The sequence below is a fragment of the Equus asinus genome, chromosome 2 (genome assembly GCF_041296235.1).
Source record: "Equus asinus isolate D_3611 breed Donkey chromosome 2, EquAss-T2T_v2, whole genome shotgun sequence".
Lineage (NCBI taxonomy): Eukaryota > Metazoa > Chordata > Mammalia > Perissodactyla > Equidae > Equus > Equus asinus.
Genome location: NC_091791.1, coordinates 11,197,734 through 11,210,045, shown reverse-complemented (window position 1 = coordinate 11,210,045; position 12,312 = coordinate 11,197,734). Strand labels below are relative to the sequence as shown.

The window sequence follows — 12,312 nt, the reverse complement described above, 5'->3', positions numbered from 1 at the left end:
TCCTCAAAAAAAAAAAAAAAAAAAGGTAGTGTAGATCTCCCAGAAAGTATTTAGTTGAGGGACAATGAGAGCAGGGGCACCAAGTTTTAAAAGCTACACATTTTCTGAACCTTCAAGGAAGGAGAAAGTTCCTACTGTTTAGTGAAAGGCAGAGAAGTGAGAAAAAAGGGAATAAGAACAATGTTACCAAGTCTTACAAAGAATTGATAAAAAACATCAATGCTGGTCAACAACTCCTGTTACCCATAAGGAGGGGCTAAAGGCTTAAGCTTCCTTTCTCAAAAGATAGACACAGTGGAATACTATGCAGCCATTAAAACAATTCTATTTTCCGTCATTTTCATGTTCACAATATACTAGGATGTTGAAATATATTTTAAAAATTATGAAACAGTATACACAGCATTACATTTTTATTTAAAAATAAAACAAAACATATACATTCATGTAAGTGGAAAAAAGTTTGAAAGGATATACACCAAAATGTGAATGGCAGAGATGGTAGTAGTGATCAGTGAGGGGATTAGAAGTGATTTTTATTTTCTTTGGTATCCTTTTCTATATCCTCTAAATGTTCTCTGGTGAACACTGAACACTTCAAATAAGAAAAACAACAAAGCTATTTCCATTCTGGAAAAAAACATCAGTGGGAATCATAATTAATATTTAAATCACTTGGAAAATAGGATTCACCTACCATAAACCTATCACGATTCTCTTTACTGTAAAAAAAGGCAAAATACTTGTAAATGTATTCCATAAATATGGTGTGGACTACTATGAATGATTAAAGCACACTTTATGAGATATTTCTGGAAATTTCTCTGTAAACTAAATTTCTAAGAGAAATTATATTCGAGTTTGCTACTTAAATCTTATTTTGAATCCCTTTGGGAAAAGGAATGTCTATTCCCTAATTTATCTTACAAAAGTCCAGACTTTTTGCTTAAAGTGAGATCTATTTTGCTTTTATTTATTTCAGAGAAAGGAATCCATTATGCTTTGATTGAGGTAACCAAATGATCTGGAATTCAATTATAGAAAATATTATGACTCATATAACCAATGTTTTCTGCATATTCATTACAGGTAATGTATTTGAGAATTTAAAAGATAAAGTTATATGTCTTTTAAGTACTGACCAGCAAGAGCCACTGCAGACAGAAGCAGCTTTATTTTCTCCATTCAAGCTTTATCAAATGGACTGTTCAAAAAGCATACACAAGAGCAAAAAACATCACGTGCAATCAAACTTGTTTTGCCTTAGTCACTGGTTTCCTTTTGGAAGAGAATACACATTTGAGTAACTTCTACTTCAAACATTTCCCAATTGTTTCCATTTCATTTCCTTCTTTCTTCAACATTAGCACTAATAGATACATTTTAGGTAACTGGTCATCATATTCTTTCTCATCTTTATTCATACTGAAACAATAGAAAACCTATACAATCAACCCATATACTGTTCAGAAAGCTGAAATGGCTCATTAACATAGTAGATTCTCCTACGGTAAGAAACTACACACAACTGATATTTTGGAAAATGGATAAAAAGTTGTTTGAAAGCAAACACAAACAGTAATAATTTCTTATCTAAATAATTTTAATCAAATGAATAATATATTCATCTGATAACAGCCTCTATCTTTTAGAATATAAAAAAAAGTGCTCTGATTGCGTTTTTTAAAAATAAGATAACGAAAATCTCACAGAACTGAAATAATTTAAATAAAGACGGTAGCATGGGGAATCTCTATTAAATTTTTGCTCCCAAGACAAGGAGGGAGGTGTGAATTTATCTGAAATCAGAAAGGGACTACAACACTAAGATAGTAAATGCAAAGCTTCCAGCCTTGAAAAAGTATAAACGCTTTGAAATGTCCTCAGGTGTCTTTCTTTAGAGGAAAGCCATTAACATAAAATCAGATTTCTTAACTAGGTTGCCCGTCAACTGACAAAGCCTGGTCACTTTTTTTGACTGTCCTTTCCTGGCCCACTATTGATATTCACTCAGCTAGGGCTCAAAAGAACAAATAATTGTCTTTTGAAAACACTTTGCTCACTGGGATCAATATACGACCTACTCACAAAAAAACAGCGCATGAATATAGCAACAGGAAAGGAGAATCTTCAGGCCCAACTCTCTCTGCAGCCCCACTGGAGCCAACCTAGAATGCCACCCTCAGGAAGAGTGCCATGGTTCCGACACAGGAGTGACGAATCATTGTCCTCTGAAGGAACCCTAAACTGAATTCTGCAGGAGGAAACCAGAATTGTGGTAAGATGTAAAATTAAAGTTTTCTCTCATTCAATACTCCGAAGTTGTGATCTTTATGGAGACCATTCTACGCTCATCACTAAGTAGGTGGAATGCAGCTGGTGACATCAACGTGGGCATTTAAAATGCCAAACGTACCAAGTACCAACGTAGCCTACTACTCTGAGAATACTGACATCACCCTCAACACTTCTGAAATCGTATTTTGGAATTTCTTTCAAAATTCAGATATATAAGTCCATAACTTACTGTTGAGGACACATGTAGAGTGTAATTCGATTTACATTAAAATTGTGTGTGTGTGTATATATAGATATATAACAATTCTTTCTCTGGTATGGTGGAATTTCAGATGATTTTTCTTATTTATACTTTTCTTAACATGCTAACTGCTTACAGTATCATTTCTGTAATAATAAACAAATTAAGCTATCTTCATTTTAGAAGGGGAAAAAAGAAAATGTTCCACCCATTCTGAAGGAAGTTGTAAATAAAAGTCGATCAAATGCTCTTGGGAAACTATCTTCAAGGACAAAATTCCAAAGGAATGTGAAATCCACACAATCAGAGAATATGGCTTTGCTCAGTACTCTATCCCCAGTGAGCAAGCACCTGCACACGCAGGCGTTACACACACACACACACACTCTGAGTGAACAAATGCACAGTTTATTTGGACATTCAATTTCTAGACATTTGATTTTTAAAATTATTGTTTTATGTATGATCCTTTCATTCTAGCTAGCTGAAATTATTTTATAATGTTTTATCTAAATTCAGAGCATTTAGGAGTAAAATTTAAAATCAGTAGTGGGATTCAGACTACAAGTTTTATACTATGGTTTTTAAAAAGATCAATCAACAGAAAAGAGAAAAACGGGCAAAACAAGGAATGAAACGGACTCAGTGGCCAAGCAGCTGGCAGAAGATGGAGATCAGCTGAGAACGAGCACAAGAAGATAACTCTCCTCCCTTCTCCCCGGTCTCCAGCACAACTCAAGCGTAACTGTGAACCGACACATCTGGCTCTCTTCCTTCCTCCCAGCACAGTGCCTGCCACCTTGACAGTGGTGGACAAGGGACACTTGCTGAATGGGTGAAGGACCAAACAAAAGAGAGAGAGAAGGAAAGAAGGTGCTACCCTCTGCTTCAAATTACTAAGTGTAGCATCTCCTCTTCTTCCAAATCAAAGGGCAAGAAATGGATTGTCTCACCTCACGCCCTTGGAAGGGAGGTCAAATGATGCCTACTTCATTAAATGTGATTTGTAACGTAGTTATAAAAGCAGTCAGATATTAACAAATTTTTAATCAATAACCAAAGACAAGTGTCCTGAGTTCTAAGGAATGAAAAATAAGTGCATGTTTACTTTTGATGGGGCTTAGGTCAAAGCAGGAGCCAAAATTTTTCTTAAAAAACTCAATTTCTTAAGATTTTTAGAAACTGGGCAAATAACATAATATATAACTAGGGTAATATGTTTTACATACAATAAAATATATAATGTATATTTATTGCCAATGCTGGGATACTTTTGAGAGTGAAAGGGAGTACTATTAATAATTATTCTAAGAAAAATAATCACGCCAAGACAATAGACATGAAAAGGACTGTCCTGGGTAAACAGACGTCCCATGTTAACATGACATCCTTTTTTTAATGTTCATATTTTCTCTTTTTGAGTTTTCTATTAAACTACACAACATAACATTTGGCAGTAATTTAATATTGAACATGGAGTAACAGCAGAGCTTTGTTCTCTTGAGAAGACATTTTCTAAGTGATGAAACGGACTTCCCACCTTCTTCCCCACACTTATGGTTTTTTGCATAAAGTGATGTTTTAAATAGATCTGAGGAAACAGTCTGTTTTAATTTCCCTAACAGAACAAAAAAGCACAACTGTGATTTAAATCACTTATGAGTCACATATTAATTTTACTTTCCAAAATATTAAGAGAAGTTTACCACATCTTGTTGATAGAACAAACTTCCAAAATGATAAACCCCAATTGTGAGGCTAGGTCATAACATTTTAAAAATCTTTAATCATGAGATTCTCACAAATACACTGCCACAAAATATTTTAGAAAAGCCATATAACAGTTAAAATAAAGAAGTCTCATTTGTGGATGGTTTTGGAATTTCCCCACAGTAATAAATCTGTGCCGGGCACACCTCCTCAGCACCGCGTGGGCGCTGGGCAGAGGGGCGCAAGAGCGGTCTCAGTTCCTGAACAGCAGCATGCGCTCGGAGCACGCCTGCCCCACCAGGCGGGCATACTGCAGCACGGCCGCCTCCTCGCTGGGGTCTTTCTGCTGTTTCCTATAAACACCATAAGGCATGACGACTTTCTTGTAAAGCACCTGCAATCGGTCAGGTTCCCGACTGCGACCTTCATCCACTGCAATAACAAAAAGTACTGGTTAAAAAAGTCACATATCAATCTACTTTTCATTTCCTAATTTAAAAATATTTACTTTGAAATGTGAAAATTATGTATTAAGATGTCCTCTTTGAGCAATATGTTCAAACAAGCGTGTGCAGCATTAAGACTAACTTGAATAGGGGCTGGCCCCGTGGCCGAGCGGTTAAGTTCGCGCGCTCCGCTGCAGGCGGCCCAGTGTTTCGTTGGTTCGAATCCTGGGCGCGGACATGACACTGCTCATCAAACCACGCTGAGGCAGCGTTCCACATGCCACAACTAGCAGGACCCACAACAAAGAATATACAACTATGTACCGGGGGGCTTTGGGAAGAAAAAGGAAAAAATAAAATCTTTAAAAAAAAAAAAAAAAAAAAAGACTAACTTGAATATGTTAATAAATAACTAACAAAGGCCCTGCTGAAAGGTAATACATTCCCTCTATGAAGAGAGCTGAAACGTTGGGGAGAGGAAGAACGGTACATTTAAAAACTGGCCTTCAGGGGCTGGCCCCGTGGCCGAGTGGTTAAGTTCGCACGCTCCGCTGCAGCGGCCCAGTGTTTCGTTGGTTCGAATCCTGGGCGCGGACATGGCACTGCTCATCAAACCACGCTGAGGCAGCGTCCCACATGCCACAACTAGAAGGACCCACAACGAAGAACACCCAACTACGTACCGGGGGGGCTTTGGGGAGAAAAAGGAAAAAATAAAATCTTGAAAAAAAAAAACAACTGGCCTTCGACACCTTGATTACTTTCTCATACATGATAAAGTTTCTTCCTCTGATGTCAACTTACTGTGTGCCTCTCCCCAAGCCAACATCCCGTCCGAAGTCTTCATCTCTGCAACAAAGCTTTCTGCAGACTCGCCAGCTCAGGCTGACTTGAGCTGGGCAGGTGCGGACAACGGGCAGGGGGCAGGTCTGACAGCTTTCACAGAGGACAGGGCGGAGACAGCAAGTGGCTGCCTCTACCAGTTTTCCTCCTCTTCCACATAAAAGAACCCCTGGTTTTTAGCAGGACACACTGGTCACCCAGAGGAAAGCCTGTTTCCTAGCCTTCCTTGCAGCTTGGTGTGGCCTTGTGACCAAGTTTGGCCAACAGGATACAAGCAGACGTGTTTGTGGTGATTCCCAGGAATCTTTTAGAAGGACAGGGGGCCCACGCCCTTTGCCTCTTTCAGTCTTCAACCCTTCCTTCATTCTGCTGCCTGGAACACGGTCGCCGTGGCAAAAGCTCTAACCTCCATCTTGGAGACCGAGGCTAAGAGCTTTCCCTCAGTTCAGCAAAAACAAAAGCTGGAAGGAATCCGGGTACCTGAGGACTTTGTGGAACAAAACTGCCACACCAGCCCTGGACTGCCTATGTACAGAATTTCACATAAAACAGAAATAAACTATCTTGTTTATGCCAAATTATTTTAGGTTTCTATTATTGGCAGTTGCTGCTAATCCTAATATAGACAACAATGTTACAGTATCTACTAAAATGTACCTCTGTTTCATTGACTCAGCAAGGCCACTGCTACGAATCATGCAACAGCTGTGGTTCGCAACCCTGACTATGGATGGGAATCATCTTAGGAACTTCTTTTTTTTTTTAAGGAAGATCAGCCCTGAGCTAACTGCTGCCAATCCTCCTCTTTTTGCTGAGGAAGACTGGCCCTGAGCTAACATCCGTGGCCATCTTTCTCTACTTTATATGTGGGACACCTACCACAGCATGGCCTGCCAAGCGGTGCCATGTCCACACCTGAGATCTGAGCCGGTGAACGCCGGGCCGCTGAAGAGGAACACGCACGCTTAACCGCTGCACCACGGGGCTGGCCCCTGAGGAGCTTCTAAAAAATACCAAAGTCTAGATCCCGTCCCCAGAGATCTTGATTTAAAAACTGGTCTGAATGGACCCTGAGCATCAGTATTTCCTTAAGCCTTTTAAAGTGGGTTGAGAACCACTGTCTTAGAAAAACACACACAGCAGTGTTCCCATATATGTACAAGGATGTTTACAGCACTACTCTCTGCATTACTGAAAAACCAGAAACAACCTACATGTCCATCAGTGGAGAACCCGTTACATATGCTAAGGTAAATGCATATAATAAAATGTTATACGGCTATTAAAAGGACAAAGGAAGACAGACCATGAGGATCAAGGCTGCACCAGGCAGAGGAGCCCAAGGTGTCCTTCCCTACATACTGATCTATATCATCCTCTGGGAGGTCCTGACCGGATTCGACCTGATTCGTACCCAAAGTTATAGGACCACCCAATAACCAGACCCCACCTGCACTGATACCATTTTAATAACTTTACATAATCTTTCCTTTGTCTTGTAAAGAAATAACTCACATATCTCTGCCTTATAAATTTAGCCCTGCCCTCAACCCATGCCTGCAGCTCTTCACCGCCCACGGGTCCTTTCCCCATGCTACAGCTCTTGACTGCACATGGGTCCTGTCGCCATGCCTGCAGCTCTTTACTGCCCATGGGTCCTTTCCCCGTGTCTGCAGCTCTTCACTGCCCGTGGGTCCTGTCCCCATGCTGTAGCTCTTCTCTGCCCATGGGTCCTGTCTCCATGCTACTCCATGCTATTCTCTGAATAAAGGAGCACTACTACCAGACCTTGAGAGTCCAAGAAATCCTTCTTTCCACTCCTTGGCTCGCCGAGCCGGCATCCGAAGGTAGATTATTAAATGACAAAAAAGTAGGTACAGTATAAACAAATTTTTTTTTTAATGCTTTTTTGGTGAGGAAGATTGGTCCTGAGCTGTTGCCAATCTTCTTCCTTTTCTTCCTCCCCAAAGCCCCAGTACACAGTTGTATATTCTAGTTGTAGGTCATTCTAGTTCTTCCATGTGGGACATTACCTCAGCGTGGCTTAATGAACAGTGCAGAGGTCCGCGCCCAGGATCTGAACCCCCCCAACCCTGGGCTGCCGAAGCAGAGCACGCAAACTTAACCGCTCGGCCATTGGGGCCGGCCCCCCAAAATTGTTCTTTCTATTAAAAGCCTAGTGTATGCAAAGGAAGAAATCTGGACAAACACACTGACGTGTTACCAGTACTCGTCTCTGACTGCTCCCTTTGCTAGAACTGCCTCTGCTCCCCCAGAGAGCCGTGTGGCTCACCTTCTTGCTTCTCCGGATCATTGTAAATGCCAGCTCCTCAGAGGGCCTCCGTGGTCCTGTTTAAAGCAGTGTCCCCCCTCTCCCTTGCTCTCCTTCATCTTCCTTCACAGCACTTACCATCATCTGACATACACATTTACTTACTGCTTGTTTCCATTTCCACTAGAAAGTGCTAAGAGAATGAAAATAAAATAAAAAATTTTATTTATGACTGTTCTGCCCACTACTATTTCCCCAGTGTCTAGTACAATGTCAGACACACAGTGGGTGCTCCATAAATGTTTGCTGAATGAACAAATCCATCTCTGGGAGCAGTATGACAAGAAACTTTCACTGTGGGACACACACACAGACTCATCATTTTTGGGTTTTTCTATAATTAGCATAAGGCTTTTAGAATTTTTAAAAAGTTGTTTTTAAGGTTGATTTAGGCATTTTCTTTGCTAAATTTGCATCTTCTGAAAATGAAAAGTGGAAATGCCAGTTTCCTTTTCTACAAATGAAGAGAACTGTTTTAGACTTCTCAGGGCCCTCCAGCTATGAACTTCTTTCTTAAAGCCAACAACCAACTTTTCACAATAGAGTCGCTATACATTAAACATTCATTGGATGCCTACCTCACACTGTGCTTTGAATACTTAAGTTGGGTTACATCCTTTATTATTTTGCAGTGGAAGCAAGAAATATTAAACATTTATTCTTCCTCAACTGACGTTGTTTTCTCTATGGGATATTCACTAATTAATCAGGATAAATCATCTAAGATCAGTTTCAGAAGAGAGAGAAGTAACACTATTCTTCTAATTTCTAAAAGAGAAAGAGAGATCCCATTTTATGGACTCATAGGCCAGCTGATCTCAATCATCGTATGAGAAAGTGAGTTAGAGCATCCCAAAACGGACTACACTCTATGCCTGTTTACAAGTTTCTAACGGGGATGCCAGTTCATCATGTACTATTACCCAAAAAGAAGTCATCCACTGTCAGGAAGACCACATCCTTCCACTTAGATCCCAGATTGGGAAGGCACGGAGGGATGAGGAGAAAGGGAACACCAAGGACACCAGCCAGAGGGTTCTCACATCCACAGAAGTGAACGCCAGCGTAGTTTGAGATTTTCACTTTATCCAGGACATATTCAGAGGAGATCAGGTGAAGAAGGATAGAAACTGGCAGGAGAAGGGATCTCTTCAGCACTGCTGTTTTACCCCCAGGGCTGTTCCTGGGCCCTTCTGTCCTCAGCCCATTCCCCGCCTTCTGCTCTGCTCTACGCTGCAGGAGGCTAGAGCTAGGGGACACAGAAGCCAGGATGTTTCTCCCCAAACCTCTCCTCTCACTTCCCTGGCTCTGCTTTTTGGCAGCAGCTCCAGCTGCTCTTGAGTTGTCAAGGTTCCAGCTTCTGTTGGGAGCCCTGGCCCCTGGGCCCCTTCTCTGCAGCCCAGGGGTGGCAGTGGCTTCCTGCTGTTGGTAATCTCTGGGTCACCTCTCTGCCTTGCCTGGCTCTCAGGAACACCACTGCCCATTTTCACCCATTTTCTGCATTAAATGTACTATGCTGTAAATATCTGGAGTGCTTCTGGTGTTCCTGGCTGGATGTATCAACTTCAAAATATTGTTGTTGTTTGCTTCTTACAAATCACTTTATCCAACTAGAGCAGAAAATCCATGTATGTAAAACCAATATTGACCATTTACTAGGTTACCTCATCCCTTACCAGGGCAAGTGATAAGCAAAGGAAAAGGCAGACATTTTAATGTATGCATGCTACCACACGGCAACTAGCTCCCGTACCCGGCTATAAATGCCACCAGCAGGAGGCAGGTAGAGTCAAGTGTGTTTGGAGTCTAACACAAACAGAAAACTAGCAAAGAACAGTGAGAACAGCAGAGAAGAGAAGCAAGAACATTGGCAAAATTGCACGAAACTTCTAAATCTAAAACACTGGATTTTTAAAATTGGAATTTTAAAGTAAGACTATATTTAACTATAGAGAATGATGTTTAACAGTTTAAACCTTTATCCTAAAATATTTCAGGACAGACACACTTTAAGATTCAAATGAATGGAACACCCCAGCAAATAAAAACATAAAACTTGATATGCTATCATCTTATTTTATCTAGAATGAAATTCCACCCTCTAATTTCTCTTTTCTAGTATGACCTATAAAAATAAAAACAGAAGATTAGGAAAAATCCATCATTATGTATAATTTACATCCACTATTTCAAAATATATTCCTCCTAGAGAGTAGGAAATTTTGTATTCTTTCACTTGTCAAAATATAGACTTCATTTCTATTTATTAAGATAACAGGAACAGTTTTAAAATTATACGCATATCAAATTTGGGGGAAATACTACAATGTGCAAGTTTCAAACACTGAATTCCAGACTGGCTTGTGATGCTGCTGCTGTCTATTGTTTAACATATATATCTAATGAAGTCTCATAAAGCTTGTAAATTAATTTACAGCATCTTTAGAGAGCCTAACAGCATAGAAATCACTCAGGCTCAACAATTATTTTTACTCCAAATACTTTTGAGGCCTTTGTTCTGGATCAAAGTAGTCAAATGCATAACACACTTATAAGGTAGAATCAACCAGCTATTCACTTTTTTTTTTTTTTGGTGAGGAAGATTGGCCCTGAGTTAACATCTGTGCCCATCTTCCTCTATTTTGTATGTGGGATGCTGCCACAGCACAGCTTGATGAGTGTGTAGGTCTGTGCCCAGGATCTGAACCTGGGAACCCGGGGCCTCCAAAGTGGAGTGCACGCAATTAACCACTATGGCACCAGGCCAGAACCCAGGTATTCACTTTTTAACATCATACATAATTGTAAAAAAGTGGTAATAATAAATTTTAAAATCCTCTCCTTGTTTTCTTTAATGTTAATGTATCCAAGTCATCTGAAGATGGCAAATGCATTTGGTCTTAGTGTTCAAATACTCTGGAAGTTCACGGCATTGCTATTACTGTTAGTGTTTAATATTTCAAATAATGTGGTACTAATTCTATCACCAACTCACCAGATTATGTTGAGACTTAACTGAAATTTTTTTTAATTTACTGAAATAAAAATTAGTTTTCTTAATTGCCCCAAATTCTTCAATTCTCCCATTATACATTTTGACTATAAAAAAGGCAGTGAAAAGTCATATAGATAAAAAGTTGCACCAAAACTTATTTTTCCCACTTAAACAAACTTAAATTGCAACTCTAGCTTAGAACATAAACTTAGAATTCTGCTTACCCAAAGATATTAATCTAAAGCTGCCAGGACTTTAGGAAAAGAGAACACAGACCAACAAGACATATACTAAGAGAAACAAAGGAAAGATACAATATAAATTTTTAAAAACTGGATCTTTCACTAACTTGAACTAACAAGAAATTTTCTGGGAATTAGTTGTCAATGAAATTACTGAACACTCAATAATAAGCACACTAATTTTTTATTTTATATCTTTTTTAGTCATAAAAGTAATGTTTGTTGTAAAAACTCAAATAATAAGAAATAAACAGTGAGTGATCTCAGCCCCCATATATAATCCTTTCTCCTACTAATCTCCTCGTCCCACCAAGCTTCCAAATTACCAGTGTTTAACAATTTCATAAGATTCATTTAAATATTTGAATGCAAAGTTTTGAATCACATCATAGCCATACCTTAAATTAAGGTCAAACAATCAAATCAATCCCCATTTCAATGGGTATAGTGTATTAACGTCAGAAACCATTGATTAGCAGAGACAAAACACAGTTCTGCTTTCTAGGCTTAACAGTCTGCAGCTTTACAATCATTAGTGACATTCACAATGTAGGCAGATTCTGATTCTTGGCACATGCTGTATTAGTTAGTATTAAAACCAATTTAAAACCTAAACAAAAATTCTACCAGATACTTAAAACACTGAAAATAACTATTATTATATTTACTAAAGTAAAAAAGGCATCTCAAATCCTCACAAAATCCTTTTTTAATCATCTTGTAGTGCTTGCCTGATAAAGGTCATCAGTGTTTGTAGACAAAAATCTATCTGACTCCACAAAGCAGAAAAGGGCTCTTCCTGAGAGGACCTTGTAGATATTAGAAAAATAAGCCATTCTGAGATTAAAGATGATTTGCCATCTCCTCTAAGGGAAACTGTCATTTTATTGAGATGTCATGGAAATGTGTGCCAACAACAGTCTTTTCCATCTTTCCTTTCTCTAACATATCACAGTTTAATTTCATAATACAGAAACCAAAGGCAATTTGCTAACTCTTTTCTGAGATGAGCATTTGATCACTAGTGATACAAATATGCTGTCAACTCTATGATATTTTAATCTCCAAGAAAAAGTCTGGTGGGCAATAACTGCTTGATCCCCCCCCCACCCCGCCCCCACTGTTTATTCACAGGAGATGAGCTGTACGTTGTAGGTGCTTTCAAAGGAGCAGAATCTAGAGATCAAAGCTTTCCTTCTGCTTCT

The 12,312-nt window shown here is 39.3% G+C and overlaps 1 protein-coding gene across 6 annotated transcripts in view; it reads right to left on the bottom strand.

The window, feature by feature from the left end:
• Window positions 1–1,155: 1,155 nt before the first annotated feature.
• ATE1 (arginyltransferase 1) overlaps window positions 1,156–12,312 on the bottom strand; it is a 169,199-nt gene continuing 158,042 nt past the window's right edge. For all 6 annotated transcript variants that reach the window (XM_044749574.2, XM_070481996.1, XM_044749582.2 and 3 more), the window contains one exon: window positions 1,156–4,681. In XM_044749574.2, coding sequence (XP_044605509.2) covers window positions 4,503–4,681 — 179 coding nt within the window. In that variant the 3' untranslated portion in view covers window positions 1,156–4,502. The remainder of the gene's footprint in view (window positions 4,682–12,312) is intronic.